At 35.4% G+C, this 13,287-nt stretch overlaps 2 protein-coding genes and 1 long non-coding RNA gene across 3 annotated transcripts; all 3 read right to left on the minus strand.

Annotated features, from left to right (window-relative positions):
- Positions 1–4,900: 4,900 nt before the first annotated feature.
- Positions 4,901–6,383, minus strand: LOC119078673. The gene is made up of 3 exons (XM_037186332.1): positions 6,176–6,383; positions 6,040–6,119; positions 4,901–5,646 (listed from the first exon to the last, which is right to left on the minus strand). The coding sequence occupies exons 1-3, from the start codon at positions 6,237–6,239 to the stop codon at positions 4,999–5,001; spliced, it is 792 nt and encodes a 263-aa protein (XP_037042227.1). The 5' UTR covers positions 6,240–6,383; the 3' UTR covers positions 4,901–4,998.
- A 1,165-nt stretch (positions 6,384–7,548) lies between these two features.
- On the minus strand, positions 7,549–8,356 carry LOC119078677. Its single transcript, XR_005088042.1, has 2 exons — positions 8,212–8,356; positions 7,549–7,946 (listed from the first exon to the last, which is right to left on the minus strand). It is a non-coding gene; the product is annotated as an uncharacterized LOC119078677 (long non-coding RNA).
- Positions 8,357–9,921: 1,565 nt separating this feature from the next.
- On the minus strand, positions 9,922–12,089 carry LOC119078674 (AN1-type zinc finger protein 2A). Its single transcript, XM_037186333.1, has 5 exons — positions 11,795–12,089; positions 11,490–11,532; positions 11,099–11,241; positions 10,876–11,026; positions 9,922–10,808 (listed from the first exon to the last, which is right to left on the minus strand). Exons 1-5 carry the CDS (start codon positions 11,847–11,849, stop codon positions 10,568–10,570), a joined length of 633 nt encoding a protein of 210 aa, XP_037042228.1. The 5' UTR covers positions 11,850–12,089; the 3' UTR covers positions 9,922–10,567.
- Positions 12,090–13,287: the final 1,198 nt, after the last annotated feature.

A 13,287-nucleotide genomic window follows, 5' to 3' on the forward strand; every position in this document is an offset into this window, starting at 1 on the left:
TATTTCGTCAAAAGTACAACAAAGTATCTTAGCCTATGTTTGAGAAACGTTCTATCGATTTTCTCGGACTTTTCTTATTTTTTTCTGTTCTCATCAATTTTCTCGAAATTAAGAAAATCGAGAAGTCATGAAAAATTTGAAAAAACCGTTCAAATTTTTTGGATTTTCTCGACTTTCCAAAAAAAAATTCTATGCTGAAGTCTAAATGCCACAATATGCACTCATTCACGGGAATCAAAAAATTGGGCCAGCATTGATGACGACCAACGATAAAAAAAAGTAGAAATTCAAAACAAAATGCACTGAGGGCGCCCCACAAGGACGATGAAGATTATCGTCAAACAAACAGAATGAAAATTAGTAAACTCAAACAAGACACAAGAATAAAATTCAAAAATTAGTTAACTCTGGAAAGGTACAAATGAGTATACAGGTAAAAGTACACGAAGGTAAAACACTGTTGGTAACAGGTAACTTACATTATATTAGTGATGATAAAGAAGACAAAGTAGACAGTCCGCTCACTTTGTCAAGCAACGGTTATTGTTAGATTAAATTTTAAGAACAACATTCCTCCAGGTCCTAATGAACCAACAGCACCTTCATCATTTCTTTCATATTAATTTTCTCACTTTAACTACCACTAATATTTCATTTTATGGATAAAATCTTTATTTTGTTATTAACTAACCTTTGCAACATTTGCTTCCATTTGTTCTAGATTCTAATGCACAGAATCTGCTTTCGTATAGTTAAACTTTCCACATAAATGCCTATGTATTTGCACACGTGAAGTTAGACTAGAACTGAAATAACTTAAAGCCACCACTAAAATATCTATTTTACCCGCAGGCGTGAGACTATAGGTAATCTTGGATATAATGGCAAACGATGTAAAATTATCACATTTTCAATCACTGATTTCTAACGGGTTTTTCAGAATCTCACGCATATTTTACACAGTATACCAAACCTGTTAGATTTCACACATCGAATGTCTTCTTTAAAGAAAATTGCGCAACCGCGAAGGTATTTTCTTGTAGTTGAAAAGTTTGCGTTTCTTTCACCACTCAGACTCACATTACATTTGTCGATGAATGTTACTTTAACTGTAAACAAAAGTATGGGAGCACGACCTAAATCTACCCTGTTTTTATTACGACACATGCACATTTCTAGCCCGCCTCTACTTTCCAACCAATCATAGTTCATCAATATTTTTGTTACCAATTCCCGCCATTGCCTAATTTCTTCTATTAGGGGGGCATTCAATTAGTACGCACGTAAAAAAAGGAATAAGGAAGGAAAACGATTAAAGTCGAATTTCTTTTTCGTATCTTATTCTACTGATGTCGGCTCGTACAACCATTATATATGTCTCTGTCATCTATAAATGATATAATGATATCCTGGTCTTATATATGATCTTTCGCAAACAGGAAGCATACTGTTATAACCTTCTACTCTCTACTCTCTACTCTCTATATAGATAGATTGACACACTGTATCAATGATACAGTCAGCGACTTAAGAAATAAGTGACACATTGCGTTTCTGCGATCCATTTATACAAAGAAAATTCTTTAAAGTCTTCAAACGGTTTTAACATTATCACGCGCAATCATGTAAGTATTTCACCCGTACAAACAAGTTTACCGAGCACTTTTGTTTGTATGAGTGGATCTGGATCAGCTGAAACAAATTGCATCACTTATCACTCGCTAACTGTGCAAAGACTAATAAAGAATTTTTAACTGAATTCTGCTATAAAATAAGACAATAGCCGAAGACTCTAACAAATGAAATCGACCAACGACGGCTATGATTTACACTTGTGTTTGCTTGATTAGGTCATTTATACCAAAATGTGTGTTACATTAAAGTGAAGTAAAAGATTTTGAATATACTTGGTTCAAAAGAAGAAGAAGCTAATGATTTATGTCTGTAAAAGGTTATAACAGAGGTGCTTACTTTACTTTTGATACTCTAGTTGACTAATCTAATTCGAATGAAACAAGGGGACAATAGCGAAAAAATCATGGAAATGTTGTCTTAAGTGGTAGCAGATGTAATTTCCATTTTAAAGTCTCACGCATTGCAGCATGTTAAGCTGAAAATCTGGAGAAACACCAGCTACAGTTTACATAATTACGAAACCACAAAATTTGGCCTTTAATCACATACCATTAATGTCATTTTGATGGTCAAATAATTGTTAACAAGGACTACAATGTTTAAAACGACATCGTTAAACCTTTAATAAAAAGCTAGGTACTCAAATGACGCCCTACGATGTATTTAACATGCGAGTCGAGGCCATTTGTATGTCTTCTAAGGATAATAAACATTTTTTTCAGTTTATATAATGTCTTACGTCCATACAATTTTAATACGAACATTATATAACGAAAATGCATTAATGCAGTAGCCAATTCTTATTAATTTACCAAATCAAAGCATATATAACAAAGACATCTTACCAGACATATGGCTGGTGAGCCAGTCAGTTAGTGGCTTGACAAATTATTCATTTTAGACAAAAAAAAACAAATTTTTACTAAACAGATTGAAATCAAGTTTTTTTTCGATAAATTTAACCCGTTAGATGATTTAAATTCACCATAGCTGATGTAACAGTTCGTTCACCTTGTTGCAGGTTTTTTTTTTCTTAATTTGACTTGGTTCAATCAGAACTATTTGGAGGGATTCTTTTGAAAAACAGCCTACCGCAATTGGACGCGTTTTCAGGTGGACTTTTTCAAATGTACCCAAGAAGTCAAAGCCACGATCAAAAAAAATCTTCTAAGCTTGTGTGGAAAGGTGATCAAAAACCGAAAACTTGCTCTTTTCTTACAAAAATTTCTCCAGTTACACGACCCGTACAGGGTTGTGTGGGGTATCATAAGGAAGGTAATCACATGTACTATTGAGCCGAATAGTGACTTATTGGTTTTAAAATTCATCCACACTGAAATATGTTCAGTTAAAATTTTCAACCGAAGACTTACACTGTTCTACTGAAATTTCTAGAGGTACACAAAACGTACATGGTCATGTAATATATCATTTGAAAGGTAATTTTATGTGCCTTTGGGCCAAATAGGGTTTTATGTGGTTTGGATACATATGCGATGAAATATGGTCACTTAAACATTTCAACTTCTATTTCATCGTAGATGCATCCATAGTAGTTTTGGCTTCTAGGGTCGAAGTCCTTTCTAGGTACATATAAAAAATTCCACCAGAAAATTCGTCCGATTTCGGTAGGCTGTTTTTCAAAAGAATCCCTATATATGAGATTTTTTCAAATTGTATTTGTAAAATTTGAAATGGAAAATACCTAAAACGAATCTTAGGCACAAAACCTTTTCGAGCAGCTATTTCATATGTTAACGATACGGCAACGACGAATATATACAATTAAATCTGTGTGATGCCATGCCCCCTTATATAGGAAAATAATTGTATGAACTGAAGTAAATGAATCTGTAGCAATCTGTTTAAAAATATACCTATAATCAAAAGGGGTAGTAGACTTGTCGATATTGATGCTATGTATTCCAAACAGAAATTTAGCATTAAGAGCTTCCGAGCGTAGGCTGAAATTGTAGCCTACATTTCTGCGTTTCGAAATTTTTGATCGCTGATATCTTTTTACGAGAGCCCTTTTTAAAAAATGTACGACCACATTTTCGAGTAAAAATATGTCAGCTTTGAATAAAAAATAAAATTGTCTGTGAAAGTTCCATGTGCTTTGAGAAAAGTGTACCTTTGATGCAAATTTGGGGCATCGGTTCAGTTTTCTCAAAGCACATGAAACTTTCACAGACAATTTTAATTTTTATTTAAAGCTGACATATTTTTACTCGAAAATGTGGTCGTACATTTTTCAAAAAGGGCTCTCGTAAAAAGAAATCAGCGATCAAAAATTTCGAAACGCACAAATGTATGCTACAATTTCAGCGTACGCTCGGAACCTCTTAATAACTAATTCATTCGAAATAACAGCTACTCTGCTGACTAGTTAGTAAATTTTGGGTTTTGCGCACTAGATGTAAGTTACACGTTTATTTATTCAAAGCGAAAAAAAAGACTGCTCGCATACGGCGCAGTCAATAAAAAAACGATCTTTTCAATCAACAAATATTACAATAAATAAAAATCATCCGCTCTATTACTTCCTAAAGTTCCAAGAATACATGCCGCATTGCCTCTTTGTATAGCAATAGAAATTTTCTGCAACAAATAATCTTTGGAACGTGGCTCCCCTGATGCTCTCTTCATCAACGATACGAGCGAAGCGAGCTCGGCAACACATCGTGTGCGGAAAACCCTCCCCATTTTTTATAGTTTTTTTTATAATGCTTTGCTATTTGCACTGTCTCCTTGTATTTAGTAGATTTCGTCAGTTATCCAGTCATCATTTTTGGGACCTTCTCTCCCCAAAACCTGTCCCGATAAGCCAGCGATCAGGTATTAAATATACTTGAGTGTCGTATTTGCAAATCAAAAGTTCATTTATCGAGAATCTTAAATTTTTTTAAGGAAATCAAACCAGATTTTGTTTATGGAAACCGAAGAACTATACAATCGCTAAACTGAACTGGTGTGCATACGTTATTTTGCACCAGCTGGTCCCATTTGGAATTGTATGCGACCAGCTGGTGCAAAATAACGTATGCACACCAGTTCGGTTTAGCGATTGTATGAAGGATTTCACTAAATTAGAATTTTTCTAACGAATATATCGCATTGGAAACGCTCTAACGTTCAAGTAATCTTTTTAATTTGGGTAGTTTCGATGTCTTTGGAATTTCGTTTGTCTAGTCTAAATTTAGGCGAGATATCAGTTGTCAAGGTTCTGAAACCATGTATGTAATTTTCTAAAAATGAATCGAGCGAAAACAAGACCTTTATTAAAGTAGATTCATACATCTGCGAGACTTATTGAAATTTGTCAAATTTAATATTACGAATATTTGTTGTGTGGAGAGGTAGCTAGGATTTTCGACACATCTTCAATCTACGGTAGCGCTGCAGCAGGGCTTCTGTTGGCCCCGTTGCCAGTTGTGGAGTGGCTTTTGATATCTGTGGATAGCAGTAATTTTCTTCCGGTGTAGGACAAACGTATTTCCTGCTACACTTTCGCGTTTCGGGATTGTAACGTGTACCTTCTGGACAATAGCGAATTTCGTAGTACGGCTCATATAAGCTTAATGTTTGGCCTTCATTTCGGCACACGATGTAACTTTCACAATTAAGTGACTTATAATTGACATATTTGCCAGGTCCAGTGCTACATGCATCCTTCGAACAAGTTTCATTCGGGTCGTAATTGTGGTAACATTGACGCAAAAGAGGTGAGAACAATGTATCGTCAGGACAATATTCTCTTAAAATTATTCTCTTGTGAGCTTTTACAACGTTATCATAATATACACAATCTATATACGATGAGCTGTCGTCGACGTATGGGTTCGAAATAAATGAACAATTAAAACTGCGACACGGATCGATGCCACCATGAAAATCAATTCCGTTGCAATTGTAAAATGAGTCGCATAGTTGCAGGACCGGGTTGAATTTGGTATTCTCCGGACAACTCATTATCTCAGGGTACAGTAAGCTACCACCGTATTCGCTGTTTGTATATTTCGAACATCGTACGAACGTTGAGCAATCATTACCACTGTGATCCTCGAATTGCCCTTCCTCAATGCAGTCGTAGTGCGAACACTTATTGTTACTGTCACATCTACTTCGGGGACTAAATACCGTTCCAGCAGCACATACCTCGGTTCGTACCAGTGGAAGTTCGACCAATTCACCATCGTTGTAGACGTCCGTTTCTTGACAGTAAAAGTAGTTTGAACAGTCCGTTGATAACTTGTCTGGTATGCGATCATACTTAAACCCTTCGCAAGGGTTTGTATTGTAGGGCATGGACTTCGTGGCACAATCATAGCTACTAAAGCATCCTTTCAACTCAGGCGAGAAGTATGTTCCCTGAGGACAAGCCTGACTTCGTGCAGCTCGGTTGTTATTACAAAAGACGAATGATCTACAGTCATCGGAATCGGGATCAGCATATGGTCCCCTTTCTGTGCATGTAAATTCAGCTATGAACAACAAAATAGAAAATTAATTTAAATCGAAAAAAATGGACAGAAATTACCGTGTACCGTGATGCCAAGAAAAGTCAATATCAATGCAGAGCACGCCAGTGTTTTCTCGTTCATTTTTCCTCGTTCGATTACAAACAGTATAGTGTATACTTGCCGATAAATTTAACTCAACTACTTTGGAACCTCAACAAACCAGCATTTTATATTGCGGAGACGAAATCTATTTTTGAATTCGTTGGCGTTCGCTCTGAGTTTTATTCAATCAATGAGATATGCTCACGGTATATTTTCAATTTATCAATTTTGAATGCCTCCGGAAATATCTAATTTGTATCTTTTATAAATGGCTCCTTCTGCAGCATGAAGTTATTTATGTAAAGAGGTGCTTTAGTTAACAAAATCATCAAAAAATAAATTAGGAGTAGCACATAGATCCATGGAACGGAGTATGTTTGGAATTAAGCCCAGAGACAGAATTATAAATTAGTGGATTCGACAGCAAACGAAAGTCGATGATGTCATGGAAAGAATAGTATCTCCAAAGTGGAGCTGGGAAGGACATATCGCAAGAAGGACGGACGAACGTTGGACCAAAAAGATCATGAATTGGAGATTACTGTCAACACGACCTAGAGGCAGACCAGCAGAGAGATGGATAGGTGGACAGAGCCTTTTCAGTTAGTTTGAAAACTCGGGATTGAAAGTTTTCGTGTGATTGTTGACCTCGGATTCGTCTCGAATTTTTCGTATTTTTTTTATCACTGGCGTTAACACGTTGCCGGTTATTCTGACTTGTCAACTTCAGGCACACCGGAAAGTGTTAAGGGGGTCGAGGAATACCTCCAAATAAATTTCTAAAAATCAAAAATTTGACTTTTGATTTTTAGAAATTTATTTGGAGGTATTCCTCGACCCCCTCAGTAATGATTCGTTCATTTGATTGAAGGTGGTCGTGTACCTCATTTGAATTGCTTGGAAACCTTGAGTTATGATGTACTCAGAAAGCATTCGAATACTTTTGAACTTACGTTAAGCCGGTGGTCCCAAGCGAGCTTATGATTAGCCTTAAAAGACAGTTAGCGAAGTCTTCCAAACAAATTAACATCACTTAGCATTGTGATATTGGGTGTGTTCTTGTCTACAATAATTCGGATTATCCTGTTTTGAACAGAAGACTCACTCCTTCGAAGCGATTATCGGTGTAGATTCAAACTATTCAGTCGGTTGAGTGTTTTTTTTTTTCAATTTTTATTTAAACATTTTTGAATATAATTTTCATTCATAATTTTATAAGCACTTAAAGTTACGTAAAACTCTGGTTTGTAATAAAATAAATTATATAAAACGTCTCATCTAAAAATATAATTTCAAAAATTGCTCGTCCTCTCTGAAACAAATTTATTGACGAAAAATATTTTTTTGCATTTTCTTTGTTTTTTTTTTCTTTTTAAATTTACGTTTTGTCGCGTTATCTACAAATTGGAGCATAAATGGAATGCGTACGCAAAAATTTTTGATAGCCTCCATTCTACTTAATTTAAAACCATTTTTCTCTACAATTTTTTTTACTTTTTTAAATGCATTTTTGATATATTTTTTCTATCTCTCACTTTCACTCTCGCTCTCGATTTTACTCTAAAATTTTATATTTTTTATGTAAGAAACCGCAATTCCGATGCATAATTACCATTTCTAAATTCGGAAATTATTTCTTTTTTAAAAACAACTTTCGATTGATGATATATTTTTGGGTGTGGTGTGGTTCGTACAGAAGTCGCTATTTAAAATTCGTCTTGCTGAATAACAATAAAATATTTTTATCTTTTCTTTTTTCTTTCTTGAATGCAGCAATGCAGCAAAACACGGTGAAGCTAAAATTCTCCTTTTTAATGTGCCCGATTTAGTATCACCCATAACGATTACACAGGCCTGCCACAACGTTGAATAAAGTCAAACAACATTGAATAATACGATATTACTTCTATCGCAATTTTTTTCCTTTGTGTCTTTCACGCCTGAGATTATACTACTATATTTAAAAAAAATCAAAAAGAGTTTTTATGCAACGTATGAAACAAGTTTTTACATACTACATGCGTCGAAAACCGTACTTTTCATGTTTCAAGCATTTCTTTCGACACCCTTAGCGTCTAAAATCCATAACATAACTCGGGATAAAAAGATGAAAAGTCTCGTTTTCGTGTGTTTATTGACCTCGGCTTCGCCTCGGATCAACAAAATTCGCACGAAAACTCTACTTTTCATCTTTTTATCCCTAGTCATGTAATAGTATATTACTATACCAGTGAAGTAATCGTGATACGAGATATCAAATTATTTCACATGTAAAGTATGACGTTTTACTTTACGAGCGAGGGAAAGGGTCTTCACTAGTGAGAGAATGGCCACATTATCTCACTAGTAAAGTAAAATACTATTGCATTCGTATGTATGTGTTTTAGTAAAGTTAGTAAAGTACGCCTTTGCTTGGGCGGTTTTCATCTGTTGTCAATAATGAATTCAGAAATAAGTAACGTAAATGACACGCTTGGAATATTCCGGTCTTATATAGCAAAAAAAACATTTTCAAAAAATGAAGTAGAAGATTTGCAATCAATCTCTTGAAAATACGTACATCAAAAATAGAGTCATAGGTTCGATAGTAAAACTGCTGCGAGTCAAGAACTCAGCAAACAATCGAACGTAGCATTTTATATTTCTCATGTAGTTTTCGAAACAATAACTTAAAATCAAATGAGACAAATATCAAACGGCATCCACTGATTTGAGTCAACTTGTTGGATAGATTTAATACGAAATCCAAAAGTAAAATCACATGTTTCCATATTGGTTGACTGTTCAACAGAGATTAGACTCGATGCTTTGCAGAAAAGCATACATTTAGGAGTGTTTTGAATACTGGACTTTAGTTTACTTTTGATGATATCTTTCCACCAGAACCTTTTTTCAAAAATATAGGACCACAATACCGACCACGAACGTGTTAGCTTTCAACAGAAAATAGATTTAGATGTAGCAATTTGACCAGCTCTGAGAAAACTGAGCAGTTTATGAAAATTTCGTTAAACTGCTCACTTTTCTCAGGTCAAACGACTCCAACCAAAACTAACTTTTATTTAAAGCACAATCGTGACCGTTATTGTGGTCGAAGTTTTTTTTTTAAAGATTCTGATGAAAAGATATCGAAATACTAGACACGGAAATGTAGACTACAATTAAGCACCGATGCCTCCTAAATTGCTTGTACTCAGCCAAAATAATTAGAATTTTGTCTTTAAAAGTTTTGTAAAAAAGTTGTTTAAGAAACGAGACCGTCAGTGTTTAGGCTTATCAGGACTTAGACAAATGAGAACTGGTAAGATGGTTCATTGCTACGAAATATCTATTTTTACTCGTTGTGAGGCAATATGCTGTTTTGATAAACATTTGAATTGAAACGACCAATCTTTCGTGTGAACCAAAGAATAGCCAAGGTCCAATATACACAAACGGAAGAGAAAATTATCATTTTTATCTCGAGTTATGGGAAGGATTTTCATGTTGTAGCAATGAAGTTTGCTGGAAACATGATCATAGTACACGGTTTTCTGCGAGGGTCAGATAAATTAGAAAATCTTGTCGTACAGAAAACTATCGAAAAATCATTTTATCAGAAAATACTCAAAAAAATCTTGGAAAAATAAAGAAAATCTTTAAAAATCGATGAAAATCACCAAAATTTAGGAGAATATTCTTTGATTAAATCCTCGAAAATCTAGAAAAAGAAAGAAACGGCAAAAATCCTCCTAAAATCATAGAAAATCCTCAGAAATTGAAAACTTCAGAGAATTTTCTTGTCAATGAAATTTACACTAATCGGTTCTCGACATCTTGACGCACTTTATTCATTAACATTTATTCTGCTATGTCGTCATGCGGTCAAATATTCGGACAATATCGTGTATACCGTGACTTGAACACAATTTTCACAGGTGAAATGTCATTTCTGAAAACGATCCCTAATTCTAGTTCTCTCTTTCAAAATTCACACGCAAAATTACTAAAAATTATTCCAAAACCTTTGCAATTCCTTTGATTTAAGTGGCAGGCCTGTGATTGTAACCGCTCACGGATAGAAAAAAAATGTCCGAAAGGCGCACACGAAAATTCATATTTGAAACAACTGCAACATTATCACAATGACCGTCAAGCACACCACCTCTTGAGTTCTGTCCGTTAAAAGTTACAACGACATCGTTCAGGGTGAGTACCGTCTAAGCTTTATGTTTATCTCTCAGCCGGCAAGGAGAGAACAAATCAATTCGAAAACCGGAATGCAAGCGGCAATTTATGATCGATCAATGCACCACGATTAAACCGAAAATCGACAAAAAAATTCAAATTTTGTGCGCGGTGAACTTAGAAAACACTACGAACTGAAGCTAAGAAAGCGAACACTTATCCTTAGAACTAGAACTGGATGCATCACCACCACCGTTCACCACTGTCGCCCCATTGGGCGGCTGTAGATTGCGACGATGCGTACGATCATGTGATTCGTCTAATTCTTGTATCGATCGGGCCAATGCATGCGCCAGCGCTTCGTCTTCGGTCATCGTTCCTTGCACTTTGGCAGCAAGATTCGGCGAATTGGATCGATTCGCACGGGCTGCTGCCAGATTTCTGTTACGGAAAAATTGATGCAAATCAGTTAATGGAGTCGGTCAATTTCCATTCAACAGTTACTCACTTGCAATCATGATCACTGGAATGCCGATGCCTTAAGCAGAAATTCATGGTACACTGTGAACACTTCACGGGAATCAGCTCTTTTTTCTTGCATCCTTTGAACGAACATTTGTTGGTAAATATTTTCCGTTTATCCGACTTGCAGTACTGATCTGTGGTAGAGACAAGAAAAAAATCGTTTTCAATTTCCCGCGACATTGGGCAAATTTGTTTGATGCACTAACCGATGTGCTGGCCAACGGTCATATCGGGACTGACTCCTCTCGGTGTCGGCACAGGTTCACCACAGAGTGGACACGCTGGTACCTGAAAGTCCTTTTTGTGAGCTGAGGTGCATGCATGCTTTTGGTAACTAAAATGTTCGGAACTGAATGGAACAAAGAGAACAGAAAAATCCAAAATTAGCACAAAAAAATCCGACAAATCACCTTCCGGACGCACTCAATTTTTCTATATATAGAGAAATGGAATTTTTTCAAAATCATTTCCATAAAAGAAATCGACAATCGCACGTTTCTATCGCCACTTACAAACACGAGTCAGCCTTGATTTGCAACATAACATTCAGAGAATGTGTCCTTGCTGCAAGGTTGGATAAAAGGTTTATATACTCACCAAAATATCATATGGCAGGCATCGCAGCTCATAGGAAGAAAATCTGAACAACAAAGAAAATGTTCAAACGTTAAAACTGTACTTTGTCATGAATAATTGAGAGGAAAATTGCATATTAGGCTGGTTAATTGAAGAATTTCGAATGTTAAAAAATTGATAAGACAAGCAAATCAATAAAAAAAAAATTGTTCAAAGGGAAGAAGAAAAAATATTTTCGTCAAACAAAGGCGACGACCGTCTCTTCTTCAACAAAAAAAATTATCAAAAAATGTGAACTGGTTTTAAAATGATAACAACATCCATACCGTACTTATTGCACGACTTCTGCGAACAATGTTTTCCTAGATGTGGAAATTCCATGTTTTCTCGCGAACAGAACAAATTAAAACTTTTTGTCTTCTTTCTATGATCACAAACGATACGACAATAACGAAACACTGTCGAATGACCAATGTTTTATAGATGACGAAATAGTTCCAAAACGATCGCAAATCTTCCAGAAGAAATGTATTTAACTTTGGAATTTATCAGGTGAAACTAAAATGACTAAACGAAAATTATAAGTTGACTAGAAACTTTTTTTTATGCTAACTTTTGACATCTCGATATTAGGTGTTTTGTCATGTTAATGACTGATTCGGATCAATAGGTGGCACAATCATAATGTTTCGAAGAAAAGCAACAACAGTTTGACCGGTCAAATTTAAATGTTCGAGTTTCATAGTTCTGTTGCTTCTGTCGGTCGGAGTTCGGTTTGAGGAAAAATGATTTGCCTTGCCAATTCACGCCGTAAGTGCGGTCGAAATTCAAAATGGAAAGTGCGGAGGTCTTTCTAAGGTAGCGTCATTTTCATACAATGAAGCATTGAAATGTACTTTTCGGTTCACTTTTTCATCGAATCGTTCACTTAAAATTCAAATTTTAGGCACACTTACGGCGTGAATTGAAAGAAAAAGTTGAGACATCTACGACAGCACCTGGCGGAAATTGTGATAATTGAGTTTTATGTTGTGTTGTGTCAAAATGGTGGGGTTGCTTAGACTAATTATAAATTATGGAAATTGGTTTAATTGAGTTTTATGTTGTGTGCTCTGGAAAATTCTATTCAAAGTTCGTTTGGAGACGTTAGCCGAAAATTTGGGATAAATAGGCCTTCTCATTAGACAGTTTGCGCTAATAATTTATAACTTATAAGTTATAAGTTATAACGACGAAAAAAATAATGACAGGCTCTGTGTAATACCTGTTAAAAAAATTGAAGTACAAGATATTTGAAATCAACAGATTAAAAATACTTTGACCGATGGAAGTAATTGACCCGATAATAATACTGGTCATATGCTTGCCGCTGTAACAGGATAAGCAAGGCTGTAAACTTTGGTCTTGCAGATACAGATATGCGGACACACACAAAATTTGACATTTTCATAAAAGATGGATTTTCAAATTTGACAATTTCATAGTAGGTGAATTCTGTTTTGTGTGTCCCCGCGTATCTAATAAAATGGCGGTCTGCGAGGCCTTGGCAGCCTTGGCTATAAGTTATAACTCAACTACCTATAAAGTGAAAGTTATACGTTCATAAGCTTATAGGTCAAATGTATGAAATTTAAAAGTTATCGAATGAGATGATGGTGAATCACATAGAGTTATACTTGAGAGGTGGCATGGTGGCGCTGTCGATCAAAGGAAACCACAAAAATATATGGGAAATCAGACATGTTTAAATAATGACAGCGCCACCTTGACACCTCTCGAGTGTAACTCTATGGTGAATCATATAGAGCAATTATACTTT

The sequence above is a fragment of the Bradysia coprophila genome, unplaced genomic scaffold (genome assembly GCF_014529535.1).
Source record: "Bradysia coprophila strain Holo2 unplaced genomic scaffold, BU_Bcop_v1 contig_297, whole genome shotgun sequence".
NCBI classification, from domain to species: Eukaryota; Metazoa; Arthropoda; class Insecta; order Diptera; family Sciaridae; genus Bradysia; species Bradysia coprophila.

Excerpts from the sequence above, each read along its gene's own strand:
- LOC119078674 (XM_037186333.1), bottom strand. The coding sequence starts at position 11,849 with ATGGAATTTCCACATCTAGGAAAACATTGTTCGCAGAAGTCGTGCAAT. Across the intron at positions 11,242-11,489 it reads GCCTGCCATATGATATTTTG|TTCCGAACATTTTAGTTACC; the intron begins GTGAGTATATAA and ends TGTTCCATTCAG. Across the intron at positions 10,809-10,875 it reads TCCAGTGATCATGATTGCAA|AAATCTGGCAGCAGCCCGTG; the intron begins GTGAGTAACTGT and ends TTTCCGTAACAG.
- LOC119078673 (XM_037186332.1), bottom strand. The coding sequence starts at position 6,239 with ATGAACGAGAAAACACTGGCGTGCTCTGCATTGATATTGACTTTTCTT. Across the intron at positions 6,120-6,175 it reads TCTTGGCATCACGGTACACG|CTGAATTTACATGCACAGAA; the intron begins GTAATTTCTGTC and ends TGTTGTTCATAG. Across the intron at positions 5,647-6,039 it reads CATTCGTCTTTTGTAATAAC|AACAGCGAATACGGTGGTAG; the intron begins AACCGAGCTGCA and ends TCGAAATATACA.